The 16,006-nt window shown below is 55.9% G+C and overlaps 4 protein-coding genes across 4 annotated transcripts; 1 reads left to right on the top strand and 3 right to left on the bottom strand.

Annotated features, from left to right (window-relative positions):
* Window positions 1–708: 708 nt before the first annotated feature.
* Window positions 709–3,825, top strand: ACRALDRAFT_1055137 (uncharacterized protein; the record flags this gene model as incomplete). The annotated part of the gene is made up of 7 exons (XM_071015843.1): window positions 709–746; window positions 843–865; window positions 1,014–1,052; window positions 1,122–1,227; window positions 1,374–1,507; window positions 1,644–3,633; window positions 3,726–3,825. The coding sequence occupies 7 exons, from the start codon at window positions 709–711 to the stop codon at window positions 3,823–3,825; spliced, it is 2,430 nt and encodes an 809-aa protein (XP_070877163.1).
* Window positions 3,826–4,942: 1,117 nt separating this feature from the next.
* On the bottom strand, window positions 4,943–5,963 carry ACRALDRAFT_1068558 (uncharacterized protein; the record flags this gene model as incomplete). The annotated part of the gene is made up of 3 exons (XM_071017583.1): window positions 4,943–5,393; window positions 5,565–5,793; window positions 5,921–5,963. The coding sequence occupies 3 exons, from the start codon at window positions 5,961–5,963 to the stop codon at window positions 4,943–4,945; spliced, it is 723 nt and encodes a 240-aa protein (XP_070877162.1).
* Window positions 5,964–6,649: 686 nt separating this feature from the next.
* Window positions 6,650–10,479, bottom strand: ACRALDRAFT_1040207 (uncharacterized protein). The gene is made up of 3 exons (XM_071015167.1): window positions 9,395–10,479; window positions 7,484–9,290; window positions 6,650–7,444 (listed from the first exon to the last, which is right to left on the bottom strand). Exons 1-3 carry the CDS (start codon window positions 9,698–9,700, stop codon window positions 6,828–6,830), a joined length of 2,730 nt encoding a protein of 909 aa, XP_070877161.1. The 5' UTR covers window positions 9,701–10,479; the 3' UTR covers window positions 6,650–6,827.
* Window positions 10,480–11,907: 1,428 nt separating this feature from the next.
* On the bottom strand, window positions 11,908–15,088 carry ACRALDRAFT_2099317 (uncharacterized protein; the record flags this gene model as incomplete). Its single annotated transcript, XM_071022939.1, is given in 8 exon segments — window positions 11,908–12,357; window positions 12,427–13,847; window positions 13,911–14,089; window positions 14,112–14,143; window positions 14,155–14,311; window positions 14,391–14,673; window positions 14,783–14,849; window positions 14,951–15,088. The coding sequence occupies 8 exon segments, from the start codon at window positions 15,086–15,088 to the stop codon at window positions 11,908–11,910; spliced, it is 2,727 nt and encodes a 908-aa protein (XP_070877160.1).
* Between the last annotated feature and the right edge of the window lie 918 nt (window positions 15,089–16,006).

Raw genomic sequence — 16,006 nt, 5'->3', positions numbered from 1 at the left:
GGGGATGAGGGGCGGCTGCCGCAGCTAGTGTACTTCTTAGGTACTTCCGCGTGGAGTACCTGCGGGTGGCGACTTGGTCCCTCCCTCATTCTTCTCAGAAGCTAAAGCCGGGGCGGCGGTAATGCACGATTTCTCTCCAAAGGAACAGCTACGTCTGAGCTTGTACATGTACATGTCATCCATTTCTCACCTTGTACACTAGGTACATGACAAACCAGACTCAGGGACCCAGATCCTTGAATCCCAAACCAAGACACCAAAAGCGAAGAACGACACGCACAGCCTCAACTCTGCCATCGTCTCCTTGCACTTTCTCTCGTCAACATTTGCACAGCGAGCCATCTCATCCATCTGATCACCAACCTGAATCATCTCGCTCCGTGCGGCGCAACAAGGGATTTCGCGTAACCAGACCATCGAGGCATTGTTTATTCACGCCTACCTCTACCAACCTACTACTACGCCTGCCCACCTTGCCAGCCTAGATTGCCAACCCCCTCCCCTCCCTATCTATCCATCCTTCTACATCTTTTCATATCTCTTTCATACATTTTCCATAGAATTTTTCTGTTCTATTCCGTATTATATTTTTGTTTTCTTCTCTTGTCGGACCTCTTCTCATCTTCCATCCGATCCGAAACGTGCCTCCGCTTTACCGAGCTCGTTGCCGCTCGCTCGGTGACCCTCTTGCCTTGAGGACTTGCGATCATGAGCGGCTCTCGCAACGCCGGCGGGGGGACCTCAGGGTATGTTTTGTCTTTCTGCAATGTCTACTCGTCCTTGGACCTCGACGCCGTTTTGATGATCAATGACTGACATGTCTCCCCGCTCTTTGTTGTCAGGAACCCCAACCTTCGAGTAACGAGTGCGTATACCGTCGCTCCTTTTCGTGCCCATCGCCATATCGACCATGCTTTCCCTTCCCCATCTGCTGTGTTCTTTCTCTGACGACCGAGAATGAAACGAAACCATCCACGGGGTCGAAACAACTTTCAGCTAACGATTTGCTTCAGTCATCGCAGCAGACGGCCTGTATAAAAGAGACGTTTTCCGTATGTCGTCGGCCCATGCCCCAAAAGACAACCCCTCCTCGTTCGGCCTGGCTGATTGTAGTTATCCAGGGTTTCCCGATCCGTTCGCAGTCATAACCGCCAATGGCGACCAGACCAAAACGACCACCGCACAGAAGCGGACCCTTAATCCTTATTGGAATGAGAGCTACGACCTGTGCGTACTCACCACTCACCTCCCCGCGGATAAGACCTCTAGCCAAAGAGAGGAATGAATAAAGAAAAAGACGAAAAGAAAAAAACAAACAAACCAGGACATATACGTTCCTGAACGAAGAGAGCAATAGGCTGATTGAAATTCAGATGCGTAAACGAGGACACTATTTTGGCGGTACAAGTGTTCGATCAGAAAAAGTTCAAAAAGAAGGATCAGGGTTTCTTGGGCGTCATAAACGTCCGTGTCGGCGACGTGATCGAGCTTTCCCCCGATGCAGACGGTAAACCCATCCCACAATCCACCTGCGCGCCCCTTTGACGCCCCCGTGCGCCTCTTTCCCAGCGGCCCCTTTTTCTTCTTACGTGGCCAATTCCTGGTTTGCCTTGTTCCTCTTCTTTCTAACAGCCTTCGTACAGACCAGATGATCACTCGAGATTTGAAGAAATCCACCGACAACCTTGTCGTCCACGGAAAACTCATCGTCAACCTCTCCACCAACCTGTCCAGCCCCGCTCGGAACCAGTCCTCGAGCCGGCCGAATCTTCCCAGCGCTTCTCCCAACGCCTCGGTTCTTTCTGCCTCGACAGACAACAGACCGGCGTCTGCCATGAGTAACCAGCCCAACGGAACTCTCGCTCCCGGCGCGACTGTCAGTATCCCGCACCGACCTGCCGCCACGGGCAACAGTACGAGCTCTACAGCCGTCAACAGCACCAGCACGCCGCGACCTCCGAATCAACAATTGAGCCCCTTCGAGGACGCCCAGGGCCGACTGCCCGCTGGATGGGAACGCCGCGAGGACAACCTCGGGCGGACGTACTATGTCGACCACAATACTAGGACTACGAGCTGGAATCGACCGACCGCAGCCGGGGCTGCGGAGCAACGGAGCGATCGTGAAGCAGCTACCCAGGTCGAACGCCAACGCCACCAGAATCGTACTCTTCCCGAGGATCGCACTGGCGCCAATTCCCCGACGTTCCAGGCCCAGCAGACGGCAGCCCAGGGTGCGGACAGCTCGACCATGATGCATACCGGCGCCACGACCCCGGGAACCGGCGAGCTGCCGGCGGGATGGGAACAGAGGTGGACGCCCGAGGGCCGTCCGTACTTCGTAGACCATAACACCCGGACGACCACCTGGGTGGACCCCCGTCGTCAGCAGTACATCAGGATGTACGGCGGTCAGAATAACCAGAGCGGTACCGTCCAGCAATCCGTGACGCAGCTGGGTCCTCTCCCCAGCGGCTGGGAGATGCGGCTCACCAACACGGCGCGCGTCTACTTTGTCGACCACAACACCAAGACCACGACGTGGGATGACCCCAGGCTGCCGTCGTCGCTCGACCAAAACGTGCCGCAGTACAAGAGAGACTTCAGGAGGAAGCTCATCTACTTCCGGTCCCAGCCGGCCATGCGCATCTTGTCGGGCCAATGCCACATCAAGGTCCGGCGATCACACATCTTCGAAGACTCCTTCGCCGAGATTTCGCGCCAATCGGCCAACGACTTGAAAAAGCGCCTGATGATCAAGTTCGATGGCGAGGACGGTCTCGACTACGGCGGTCTGTCCCGAGAATTCTTCTTCCTTCTCTCCCATGAGATGTTTAACCCCTTCTACTGCCTGTTCGAATATTCCGCACACGACAATTACACCCTCCAGATCAACCCCCATTCTGGCATCAATCCCGAGCATCTCAACTACTTCAAGTTTATCGGCCGCGTGGTCGGCCTGGCCATATTCCACCGGCGTTTCCTGGATGCCTTCTTCATCGGTGCGCTGTACAAGATGATGCTCGGCAAGCCGGTGGCCCTGCCGGACATGGAGGGTGTCGACGCCGATTACCACCGCTCACTCCAGTGGATGCTGGACAATGATATCTCGGGCGGCATTCTGGAGCAGACCTTCTCCACCGAGGATGAGCGCTTTGGCGTCATCCATGTCGAAGACCTCAAGCCCGGCGGCCGCGACATTGACGTGACCAACGAAAACAAGAAGGAGTATGTGGACCTGATGGTCAAGTGGAGGATCGAGAAGCGGGTGGAGGAGCAGTTCAAGGCCTTCAAGGAAGGCTTTAACGAGCTCATCCCCCAGGACCTCATCAACGTGTTTGACGAGCGAGAGCTGGAGTTGCTCATCGGTGGTATCGCCGAGATCGACGTCGACGACTGGAAGAAGCACACGGATTATCGCGGCTACACCGAGTCAGACGAGGTGATCCAGTTCTTCTGGCAGACCATCCGCTCGTGGGACGGGGAACAAAAGTCCCGCCTGCTCCAGTTTGCTACCGGCACCTCTCGAATCCCCGTCAACGGCTTCAAGGATCTCCAGGGGAGTGACGGGCCTAGGAGATTCACCATTGAGAAGACAGGGGACGTGAATAACCTGCCCAAGGCACACACATGGTATGTCGAACCCCTTTGCGTTTCTTCCTCTTATTCCTTCCGGCACGTTGTTTCGTGCAAACTGGACGATATGCTAACTCGGTCCGCCACAGTTTCAACCGCTTGGACATGCCTCCCTACAAGTCACTCGAACAGTTGCAACAGAAGCTTACCATCGCGGTGGAGGAAACGATGGGTTTCGGTCAGGAGTAACGTCGTGCGGGGGAAGATATGCCGATGTAAAAAGAAGAGAGGAGGAGGAAGCCAGGGGCTCATGATAATACCAGATTGGCTTACTTGGGTTTTCTTTCTTATTCTCTCGTTTCATCAAACCCCTACCCTACCTGTGACGGCCAGTCGTACATCATGCCGTTGTTGGATGGGGACGAGAATTGATGTCCGCGATACGTAATGGTTCATGTCGAAGGTCGGGAAACTGTCTTTTGTCTCATCACAGCACGCATCATCTTGTTTGTGTATGGCATTTGCTTCTTTTCCTTCATTCCCTTCGTTTTATATTGGGGTTTCTTTTCTTTTATCCTCTGGGTCGTTCTTTTGACGCAGCATGGTGGGAGGGAAACTTATACATAGCGGCTTCTTGGAGTATTACATTCTCTCGCCCCTCTCCCCTTGCCTAGGTGTAGGAGAAGGAGGAAGTAAGGGAGGGCTCAAGAGACGGGTGGCATATACCTGAACAGCTAGCGGGCGGTAAACGCGACGAGCCAGTTTACTTTGTCTATTGAACCCTCATGTATGAATGACAAGACACGATGGGCACGCACGTCTTCCTCGCATCGCCGAGCGCTGTCCAATGTTGACCAGTTGTACACACGGCAAGAAAATACCTGGGAAACAGGACCAGAGACAGTGCACGTTATACAGCTTTGCTCTCTCTCTCTCTTTACCACCTAACATCATTCTATCCAAGACATTGATCCTCTAGATATGTACATCCCTTTGCGCCTCCGACAGTCTCTCACCTCAGCACCGCCACCGAGCAAAGTGGAGAAGAAAACAAAAGGGAAGAAAAGATTGTCCCGTGGTGGCTGAAAAGAATCTCTCGTATTTTGTGAGGAGGCTTTCTAGCCTGTTGATCCGAACCCGAAACCAGAGGGAGAGGAGGAAGCCCGACTCGTGTCTCCAACACACGTTCAACTTGACATCCGGTGCTCCAAAGGGAAACACGCCTTCCACTCGCCAGCCAGCTCCTCCCCCCCACACACGCCCGCCAGCACTCCCAACAACCGTTTCCGCTCGTACAAGACATGGGGCCACCCACCCGTCCCGTCCACGCTGTCCTCCGCTGGCCCTTGCCCCAAAGGGAAGATATTTACTTGCGGTACCACATGCGGGTAATCTTGGTATTCCGCATCTTCCTCTGCAGCTGGAAGATGCCGTACATGAGGGCCTCGGAGGTAGGCGGGCAGCCGGGGACGTAGACGTCGACGGGGACGATGCGGTCGCAGCCGCGGACGACGGAGTAGCTGTAGTGGTAGTAGCCGCCGCCGTTGGCGCAGGAGCCCATGGAGATGACCCAGCGGGGCTCGGGCATCTGGTCGTAGACCTGGCGCAGGGCGGGGGCCATCTTGTTGGTGAGGGTGCCGGCGACGATCATCACGTCCGACTGGCGCGGCGAGGCGCGGAAGATGATGCCCAGGCGGTCCTGGTCGTAGCGCGGGGTCGAGAGGTGCATCATCTCCACGGCGCAGCAGGCGAGACCGAAGGTCATGGGCCAGAAGGAGGACTGGCGGGCCCAGTTTACTATCACGTCGAGGGTGGTGCTGCACGTCTTTGTTAGTAGCGTTTTTCGGGGGGCCTATTTCGCTCCATGTTCCCCATTTCCTTAATCCCCTGCTTTGTTCTTTTTGTTTTCTTTTTAAATCCCCCCCGTAACCTCCTCTTTCTGTTATCTGGGGAAAAAAACGAGACTGAAAGAGTGGCGGGAAACGTACAGAGCATATTGAACCACGCCCTTGGTGCCCTCTTGACTCGGGAGAGGGACCTCTCTGCGCGGAAGGACGCTGGTGCCCTGGGGCGTGAGAGCGCTAGCGGCGTCCTTGCGGGAAGAAGTCGAGATGGGAGCGGCGGCGATGGCGCGGGGCGCGATCCGGACGAGCGAGGAAGCGGCGGGTTGGGCTGTAGGACGGGGGACACCCGAATCTTCGTCAGCCTCTTTTGTCTCTGTAATCGCCCAATGGCCCAATTGCCTCATAATCCTTCCCACTTCTTATTCCCCTCCTTCCCCTTGTCCAATTCCAGGTGGCAATGGCTTGCCGGCAAGCACGGTCGGCGGAGAGATGTAACCTACCTCGCAGGGCCATCGAGGCCGCTGGCCTCAAGGTGTGAAGCATTGTGACGAAATATGCCCTCGACTTGAAAGAAGAGAATGTAAGAAAGTGAAAAAAGGGAGTGGAGAGTGGTCGCGTCGAGACGGTTCGGTTCGCAGTGGCGCTTTGCTGCGAGGGGTTGCTGTCGACAGTCTCGTCGTCTCAATGTCGGGAAAGAAGGCAGGTTGACGTTGACCACTTCGGTTGGTTTTCGCCTCCTTCGCTAATTGCATTGGCTAGGTTTTGATTGGCGGATTCATGCCGAATGGCTCGTGCATGGAGGTATTATTATGTAAGCTGGTCGCTGTGGGTCCTGTTCTCGTTGACGTATGTACCTCATGATATCGTGCCGTATCCTCTGGCGTTTTCCAGTCACCTTCATATTCGTACTTTATTTCACTGGAAGGTAGCAGACCAGGCAAAACCACGCTATACCCGTTCTGAGATAAGCAATGATAAGGAAGCACGACACATCGCGTCCGGGAGCGACGCAGAGTCTGGAGCAAAACCTCCCCGACTCGCCACTCCCACTACTAATGGATGTCGCGTCTAGAGCTCAAACCACAATATGTTTCTATCCATCATCGTACCTATACTATATATTAACGTTTTATAGAACTGATGCTGCCGAGAACGGATCAGGGCATATGATAATCGACTTGGCACATGCAATCGTACTTGAAAAAATGGCACAAGAATATTAAGTATTAAAATAAATTCTATAGCTGCCTCCAAACTGGGACCGGACTTGATTGCACTGTCGAGGTTCGTGTTTTCCGACCTAGGTGGCGATTATATGGCTTCTCCACCGTTTCTTTTCCTGCGTACAGTTGTTCTACCTCGCTTCTTTCTCAGGCCCCGTGTCAGTTACCCCCTGCGTTCTTAGGTTCAAGTCAGCGGCCGCACCCGACCTCTTCTGTGTCCAGACAGAGAAGCAACTCGGCTGCCACCGCTCAAGACGACAGCGTTCCGCGGATCCGTCATGGCCCGCGCGTCGCGTGCCACGGTAAGAAACAGGGGATACACGAGCGTGATAACGCACAGCGCCACAATCACCACGAAGCTCAGCTGCACCGTCCCCCCATTTCGGATGATGGCCCACATGACAAAAGGGAAAAACGCCGCCCCGGATCCGCCCATGGTGATGAACGCCGCTGCACGTTTGGTCCGGCGGCCCTGACCCCGCAGGCCTATGGCAAAGATGAGAGGCCAGCACGGTCCCTCGGCGAAGTAGAAAAGGATGACGGGGATGACGAGCATGTTAGGATCGTGCGGCCGAAGGACGACGATCAAGAGGGCGAAGAGGAACGAGCCGGCGACGCTAATGGTGAGGAGGGTACGGGGTTGAGGGAACCGAGCGTTCTTCACCGTCATGTACGTGAGAAAGGCGGCGAGGAAACGGGATGCCGCAAAGGCGGCATGCCCCACAAGCCGATAGTCCGCTATGGAGAGCGCGAGGCCCGACAGCCGGTCCTCGTCCTCCATGGCCATTGGGTCCGAGGTGCCTACCACGGGTCCCCCGGGAACTGGGTCGAGAAGTGGACGGAAGAAGATTGAGTTGGACTCCTGGCACGCCGTGTACGTGTACTGAGCTGTAACAGCAAGGATGAGACACACGGTGCGCAGCTGGAGGCCACCAAACGCGGTGCGCTTCTCCGGGTCAATGGGGAGGCGGTCGGCAGCCTCTTGAAGTTCCGCGTCACCCACTTCAGGGAGGGGTATATAGTATAAGAGCAAGGCGAGGCCGGCGCAGAGAAGGGTAATGGCGAGGTACGTCCACTGAACCTTCAGGAGCGATACCGAGTCGGCAGCGGCCCGATTTTCCAACTCGTCGAAGAACACCCTCTGGGCCATCAGGACGCTGAGCAAGCTGCCCACGGCCTGGATGGCCTGGGCGAGACACAGACGGGCCTCGCCGTAGGGCGCCGGCCCACACAGGATCATGAAGGCGTTCGCGCCTGTCTCGAGGGTGGAGAGGCCGACGCCGACGACGAAGTTGCTGAGCAAGAAACCACCCCAGGATTCCATGACGGCCGAAGGCCAAAAGATGATGGTCCCCACGCCGTACAAGCAGAGGCCCACGATGAAGGTGGCCTTGAACCCCCCGATGCTCCGATTGGTATCGTCCCCGTCTCTCGTGCGATGTACCCTGTGATGCTCGTCCCGCCGTAGTATCCATTCGCCGACGAGCAAGGGGCCGCAGAAGTAGCCGAAGCCGAAGTAGGCGGTCGTGAGACCCAGTCTTTCCGCGTCCGTCATCCCGGCGACGGCCGCCACGGCATTGTTGAGGATGTTGAGGAGGCCGTACGAGATGCCCCAAAGGAGGAACAGGACGGTGACGACGAGGCAGTACCGAAATGAGTCGTGTGCGTTGCATTTGATCATGCTCTTTGGGCGCTTCAGGTTGACGAAACCAAAGTAGACCGAGTTGTCTTGTTCTCGCGACCCCACCGCGCCCATAACTGGAACGTTCTGGACGTTGCGGAGCCCGGCAGTCGGGTTGCCACTGCTGCTGCTCTGGTTTAGCATGCTGGGCATCGTGATAAACTCGAGAGCCGACATGTCGCCGGCGTCTGCGTCGGTACTCGCTCGTCCGCCTTCCCTCTCACGGGCGTGGGCTGGGTCTGGCTCATGGATGCCGCCAGCGCGTGCCGACTCGGCAGCTGCCGGTAATCCCATGCCCTCGCTTCCGCTTCGAAACCTGCTGGGGGCATCCGAGTCCTCCTCCTTGCGGCCACTCGAACTGCGGCGAGTACGGTCCGGGTCGATGAGTATGGCGGGGAGGATCTTGACGATCAGGGGCTTCAGGGTGGGGATACAGGCGCAAATCATGGCTATGTTGACCTCGACGGCACTCCACATGAAGGACAAGGACGACTTCCAGGCGAAATCGGGCGTACCGCCAAACGCAGTGCTCCGGTCGGTCGAGGGGGACGCGGCGGTGGAGATGGCCCGTTGAAGGTAGTATATGCGTATGACATCGACGACGGTGACGAAGATGCCGAGCGAGAAGGTGAAGACCAGGATGTACTTTTGCCTCGGGGGCAATCTCATGCTGGTGATGACGGGAATGGGGAGCCCCACGATGACGAGGTTGGTGATGATGTTAACGGGGGCAGCGCAGATGAACTCGGTCAGGAGTGGAATACACCGTACGGGCTCGGTCCAAACCTGCCAGGCGGCACTGACAGGGTTGCACTGGAATATGTTCATAAAAGTGAGGACGGTCCCGGCGATGTTGATAATAACGAGGGTGACCCATGAAGCGATGCGTAACAGCATCTGCGTGTTTTTGGAAAGGCGGAGGTAGAAGACGAGGATGCTGGATTTGATGGCCATGAGGGCTGGGTTCTGTGTAAGATTAGAGGAGTCAGCGGGTATGGATATATAGGAGCAAAGACTAAAGCAAGAGAGCGGCTCAGATGGGTGGAGGGTAAGGGAGGAGAATTGCTAACATAGAGAATGGAAAAGACGTATTCGCATCGTCTCAGAGCTCCATGGTGGTTCGCATCGATATCCTCGTCGTACCTGCCCAAGCCCCTCTGCGTGCCATATGCGATAGTGAAGGACAAGCCGAAGGCAAGGATCCAACCCAAGACCATGATTCTGTCGTCCCATCTAACATTCTTGACTATGACAGAGCGGCAGAAGAGCCTGGCAGACACAAAGACGGTCGCGAGGGCGAGAGTTGCGACGGTGACGGCGAAGACGGCGGGGCCCCGGTCGGGGACATGGCGGTCCTCGCCATCCGTTGCCGACATGACGCCGGAGAAGAGAGAGAGAGAGAGAGAGAGAAAAGGCGAGTCTACTTCTATATGACGACCGCGGCCACTACAAAAAGGGGAGGTCTCGTACGGGGCGGTGATGATGGTATGCGGCTTAATGGAACGGCTGGAAACTGGTGACAGTTTTGTTCCATGGTTTCCCAGGATTGGCTGGACATGAGAGGCGACTGTCGAGCAGGTTGAGGATATCACGGTTCGAAAAGTGGCCGACTGGGGGTCCTCGTCTCGCCCGTCATCGGGTGGTTCGAATGAAAATGAGCTCGAAAAGAAAACGTTCGGGTGGTGAACTGGGGCCGTGACGTCGGTCAGATGAAGGTGAGCCACAAAAGTAGGTGGTCTTCCAGTCGTGTCAGATTCCCGCTTATCCCCTTGGCTTTGGCAGTCAAGAACTGGTGATCTTGTTGTTCGAAGAAGAATGCTCCTGCTCCCCAATGTGGTCGGTGGATGATGATCGGAGCGTAATGTGGCCTCGCAAAGCGAGTGTGCAACTGTACTGTAAAGATGACTTGTCGGGGATCGGAAAATCACATCTATTGCCCCGCCCCCGCCAACCGCTTATCGAGGAGAAAGAAAAGGTCTTGATTCAAGCTTAGAGTAAGAGGCCGCGAAAGAATAAGAGGAAATGGCTGCTAAAGTGCAGGTGGAGGGAATGGGAAACACGAGTTCCAAGAGGTTGGGCACAAGGGGCTGAAGCATAATCAGAAGGATTTGTAGACATTTGTTCGACGTACGTCGACCTGGCCGAGGCAGTGACAAAGATAAAGAGGACAGGGTATCACGAGGCAGGGCAAGATACCACGCGAAAGGGACCAATATTGTGGGTTCCATTTGAAGCCTAGGGATCCGCAATCAAGGAAATGGTGGTGGGGAAAAGGAGAGAGGAAAAAAAAAGGTGGTGGAGAGTGAGTGGATGGGTGGATGGGAGGGCCGGAGAGATGGAGCTGCCGGCGTAAGTACCGAAGCAGCGAGTAGGCAAAGAATTTCAGTTACGTTGTGCCTAGGCTAACTTCCATGGGTTGGGTGATCATGAGACGTCGTATAATACTAGGTACATGTACCTACACTAGTAAGCTGCAGTAAGCTCGGGCTAGGTATGGTGGCGGGGAAAGGAGAGGTGGGTGGTATTCGCCTCGTCGGCTTTTACTCCGTACGGACTGACATCATCAGTGTGTGGGGTAGGGCCAGGAAACCGAAGGATGTCTCGGGAGTACCTGCCTTGCCTCTAACTCTACTCGCTGTAAGACGGGGAAACATATCTGAACGCGAACAAGGTAGGCGGAAAGGAAAGGAGTGAGCTCGTACTTCGTACCTTACCTCTTCGTTGAAGAAGAGGGAAGAGTGTCGCACAGGCCACGTTCAAGACCCACCGATGGTCCGCCTCGGGATACGGAATAACTAGTCCCCGAAGATTACTTAGGCTCAATGGATATCCACATCTAAAGAGTCGAGTCAGTCTCGCTCGCTACCTATCCTAGGGGTGGTTGACATGCGGAGCCAAATGCCGATAGTCTCGTCGCAGATTCCCTTCTATGCTTTCTCCGGGAAAGACACCAATCAATGCCTTTGGACATGCGGTTTTGATGACTATTCTCTCGGCGAAGGGTACGTGGGTGCTTTGCGATCCCAGCAGCTTGGTTTGCCCCTTATTAATTAGACAAGACAGAACCGAAAGACAGACATCACCACATAGATCAGATGTGAAGACCAATCGTAGCGCCGAGTTCATCGGCAACTTGCCATCTTTACTGCCAATAGCATAGAAAGAAACACACGCATACTCGACATGAAGGCAAGGCAAAAAACCGACCGCCTCCCTGCCACTAATGAATCATCATGGCAGCGCAAATTCTCCAAGACGACGACGAAAATCCCATGCCATCGACGCAGCTACGAACCTACCTAGCTAGTCGGCCCAACTTCTCGTCGCTTACATCACTTACAGCATCTACTTGATATGATCGGTTCATAAACTTTTCATCTTATATTTGAATCACTGCACACCGGGACTAATGCATGGTCGATACGATATCCGTGTCGCCCACGAAGCCGCCGCCAACACAATGGGTAGTAATACCCTTGGTATCAATCATGGAAACCTCGCATGCCCAAATCAGCACAACACCCGCTTTCCTATATATCAACACATAAATGGGCCTCTTCCCTGAACCTTCGCTTTCGGCCACTCATGGGCCCGTGCCAGCGTTGCCACTAAAGAAGAAACCAAACTCGTTCCCGCCGGAGAACTGCTGCTCGTTCTCCGCAAGCTGCTCCAGCAAACTGAGGAACGGATCATTTTCCTCGGTCCCCGTGCTACCACCCGTGCTTTTTGTTCCCGGGCTGCGCTCCGCTGCTTGAGCCGTCATGGCCGTGACGCCGGTACCGGTACCGGGGGCAGGAGCAAGACCAGGGGCCGCCGAAACTTTATCATGGCTCTTTCCGTTTCCACTCCCAGGCCACGGTGCCATCGGACTGCCAAACGCGTTGGTCGGTAAGGTTCCGAACATGGGATCGACACTGCCCGCACCGTCGCTGGTGCCTGTCCCCCCCGGCGTGTTAAAGTTGAGCTGCGGCGAGAACGGTCCGCTGGGAATCGAGGACATGGTCGATTGCTGTATTCGCTGATGGTTATGTTGCTGATGCTGTGACGGAAGAGCGAAGCCCGGCCCCGTCGCCGTACCGACACCGACAATGTTCGCTGACACTCCGTTGTAATGGCCGCTGAGGTGCGGGCCCGGGAGAGTTGCATGGACGTGAGACTGCTGAGAAGCGTTTGGATGGCTTGGCAGGCCGGAATCCTGGTGCAGTGTCATGCTAGATCCGTGGTGGGGAGGGAACGACTGCGGCAGGTGGGATGGAGTCGGGAGGCCCGGGGATGGCCTTGCCACGCTGGCAGTGGTCAGAGGCGTGACCGTCTTGAGATCCGGTCTTTGCCGGCCCGAAGACGAAATGCTCTTACGCTTCAGGCTAGGGCGTGCCCCTTCGTTCGAGCTACGCGGCGCATATAGATCGTGGCCGACGTACGAGTCCGCCGTAAAGTCGACGACGGCGTCGGCAAATCCGAGGTTGGCGGCATCAAAACTGAAATTCTGTCCGATGAGTCCGGCGTTGGCATAGCGGTCGAAGAAGTCTTCGAGATGAAACGACGGTGAGGGGCGCGCCGAGTTGTTGGCCAGGTTCCTGACCAGCTCCACGTGCGCGTTGTAGATGGCCTGTAGCGTTTCCCGCTGGTGCTGAACGCTCGCCCAGGCATACCTCAGCTCACTGAGCTGCTGCATTTCTCGCGACAGGAATTCGGCCGACGAACTGAACACGCCAGACCCTCCTCCTCCTCCTCCTGCTCCCCCATCGCCTCCCACCTTGTAGTGGGCTCCGTGGATGTGAACCGTGCCGGCGGTGCAGATGCAGTAACCCACAAACGCCGGCCACTCAATCGTCCCCGCTTGCTTGCCGAGTTCTACCAGTTCCGCAATCGCATTGGCGTGGAGGAAGCACATGTTGGTTGCTTCAATCTGCCACGAATGATGCTGCCCAGTCCCGGACAATTCCGAGAGGTCGACGGGCAAGAAAGGACGGTATACGAGGCAGTGGATAAGGTGGTAAACAAGTTTTCCCAAAACGAGAATCGTCGAGTCCGGCTGTCCAAAGAGCGCGTCGAGGCTCGAGAAGACGTCTTTAGTACCCGAAGCCCAGATGTCTAGGTCGTGCCGAATCTTAGAAAGGTTCGAAAGCGAGTGCCACGGGAAGTGCGAGTCGCCCTTGACCCCACCGGCGGCCAGGTACCGGTTCGTGATGCCCAGGATCCGCGCAATGTCGATAAGCATGCTCGTGCTCCCCTGTGCTTTCCTTCCGCTCCCCTGAAGATACTGCAAATTCGATGCCGCCTGGAAGAACTCTCCCTCAATGGGGTGCGCCGAAGGGTTCGGTGACCAGCAAGGGAGCCGCAGAAGAATGGACCCGTCGCCTATCAATGACGGCCGCTTGGAACCGCAGGCCATGAATCTGTCGAGGAGGTAGCATGTCCAGAACAACATCCTCCTGGTCTCTCTCTCCACCCGGGTCACCCGAGCATGGCTATCCATTTCTCGATGAGTCTCGAGGGCGACCGTCATTCCCACAGCATTGACTAGGAGACTAGTCAGTAAGGCACTCTTTTTTTTTTTTTTTGATTCCTTTATGACGGCCTTACTCATGAGCATGTACGCCTTCTTGCCCCTGCCCGAGGCAGTGAAAGCAATGACCAAAAGCAACAACGCCTGTAATACATCGACCGATGGTTCATCTATGTCGAGCTCGGCTCTCGATCGCGTGGCATACTCCTCGCTCAGTTTGACAGCAGCCTGATGGCCATGGGGATGAGGGGTATGTCTAGAAGAAGGGGGTCAGCGACGGAAGCGCGAAGAATAGAATCGGGATCCATGCCTCGCAGCCACGGCACATATCGCGCCCAGCAAGTAGCCGGGCAGCTGATTAAGTTGCAATCGTTGCCGTACAGACGATTCATCGAGAATGTGAAAAGGTTTGGCGTGAAAACGGGAAAAGTAGGTGTCGAGAAGAGCGTCTTGTTGAACGGCGGGAGGTGAAGGTTCGCTGCGGAGAGGTCGACACGGTCAGCAAAAGGCCGGAACCATCACTTTGTTAGAAAGAACAACGTCGGGTCTCGCATTACCTGGTGGGCGAATACAGAGCCGACTCGTTCCCTGTCCGTGCCGAGCCAACGGTTGGCCGCTTGGCCCTTGGCTCGCCGCCATCGCCAGGTTGGTCAGTGGTGGCAGCGGTGACGCTACCTGAGGAGGACTCCCCGGAGAGTATAGTAGCAGTCGTGGGCGGTGCTGAATCGGCCGCCTTCTCTTCGGCGGCTTTCTCTTTCAGCTTGGCCTCGAGGCCATCCACCCTCTTCAATAACGCCTCTAAAACATCCGTCTTCGGTCCACGCTTTTTGGGTACCGCATCTAACCCCTCACCCCAGGGACTGTTAGTAAATGGTGTCGTCCTTAAACCGATAGAGAACACGTTTCCTTCAATGGGGTCCTCCCTGTCGGAAAACGGTCTCGAGCTTACCATAGATGCAAGGGCACTGGAAAATCTGACAAGCCTCGCAGGCGGGGCGCAAGCGGTTGCATTTGATCTATCCAGAATTCCCTGGTCAGGACTCGTGCGACGGATTTTCATCAAGGTTGACGGCGTGGCCTTTGGTTGGCGGCCCAGATATGCTGGAGGCGCCCTCACCTTGCGCTTCCGGCATGATTTACAGTTCATGGACTCCCGGGGCTCGTTGCTCATTCGTCTGGTAGGCAGTCGCTCAATGCCAACTTGAGGACGAGCGACGGCGACGCCCTGGGGAGACGCCCGCGGTAGGGTATTCATTGGAAGTCAGACGGGGGTCGCGACGACGACCCTACGCAGAGCAGCAGAGATTGGGCCGTTGCGAGGGGCCCCTCGAGAGGCGGGCGGTGTGTCGCCCCAATGTCGTCTTCTACAACTCGATATCGAACTGGATGGCTGCAGAACATGCCGTGGTCGTGATAGTCGTGGGGTCGGGTCGCTTGGGCGTGGTGTGAGTGGAATCTGGACGTCCAGGTCGAGAGAGGATGGCGCGGAGCAGTTCTCGTGGATTATGAAGTTGACGTGATTAGAACAGACGTCGAAAGACCAATGGCTGTGGACCAGGAGAGATTCGGCGATAGCAAGGACAGCGGGTGAGGGCTAGTTCTGGCGTAGGGAACGGGGAAGTTTGGAGACTTGCCTCCGTCTTTCAGGTGGTCTACATGTAGGTATGTTCGGACAGTAGTCGCAGAGGGAAACGGAAAGAGATGACAGTAGGAATCGGTAGAGAGCCGGCTTGTATGATGAGAACTGGAGGTCTGTAGTTCGATGACTGCGGCTACCTGGTCGTGTAGCATGCCATGCGACAGCAGAGATCGTCGGGGTCGGCCGGTCGGCAGGGTCGGAAGGATTGGTCGACGACCAAAACCGGGGTACCAGAAGTACGATGATCGGTGTCCAGGATATGGCTGGCAGCAAGTGAGGAGACGCTGAGAGATCCGAGGCAGCAAGTAGGAAACACGTCCTCGACCTGTCCACCCAAGGCGTGCACGGTACAATACCTACCCGCGATTGGGAAGAGCCGGACCAGAATAAAAAGACAGGCTCGAAGGATCTCCGTATAATGGGGACTACGATGCCATCATGACTGGCATGGAAATCTAGGATGCCACTGAAGGCTAGAAACAGAATGGCGATTGCTGGATGATCGGGTCAGGTCAGAACACCAGAGGATGGAAA

Source organism: Sodiomyces alcalophilus, assembly GCF_042370955.1.
Source record: "Sodiomyces alcalophilus JCM 7366 unplaced genomic scaffold ACRALscaffold_2, whole genome shotgun sequence".
Lineage (NCBI taxonomy): Eukaryota > Fungi > Ascomycota > Sordariomycetes > Glomerellales > Plectosphaerellaceae > Sodiomyces > Sodiomyces alcalophilus.
Note: the sequence above shows the minus strand (reverse complement) of the source record. Positions and strands in the feature narration are given on the sequence as shown.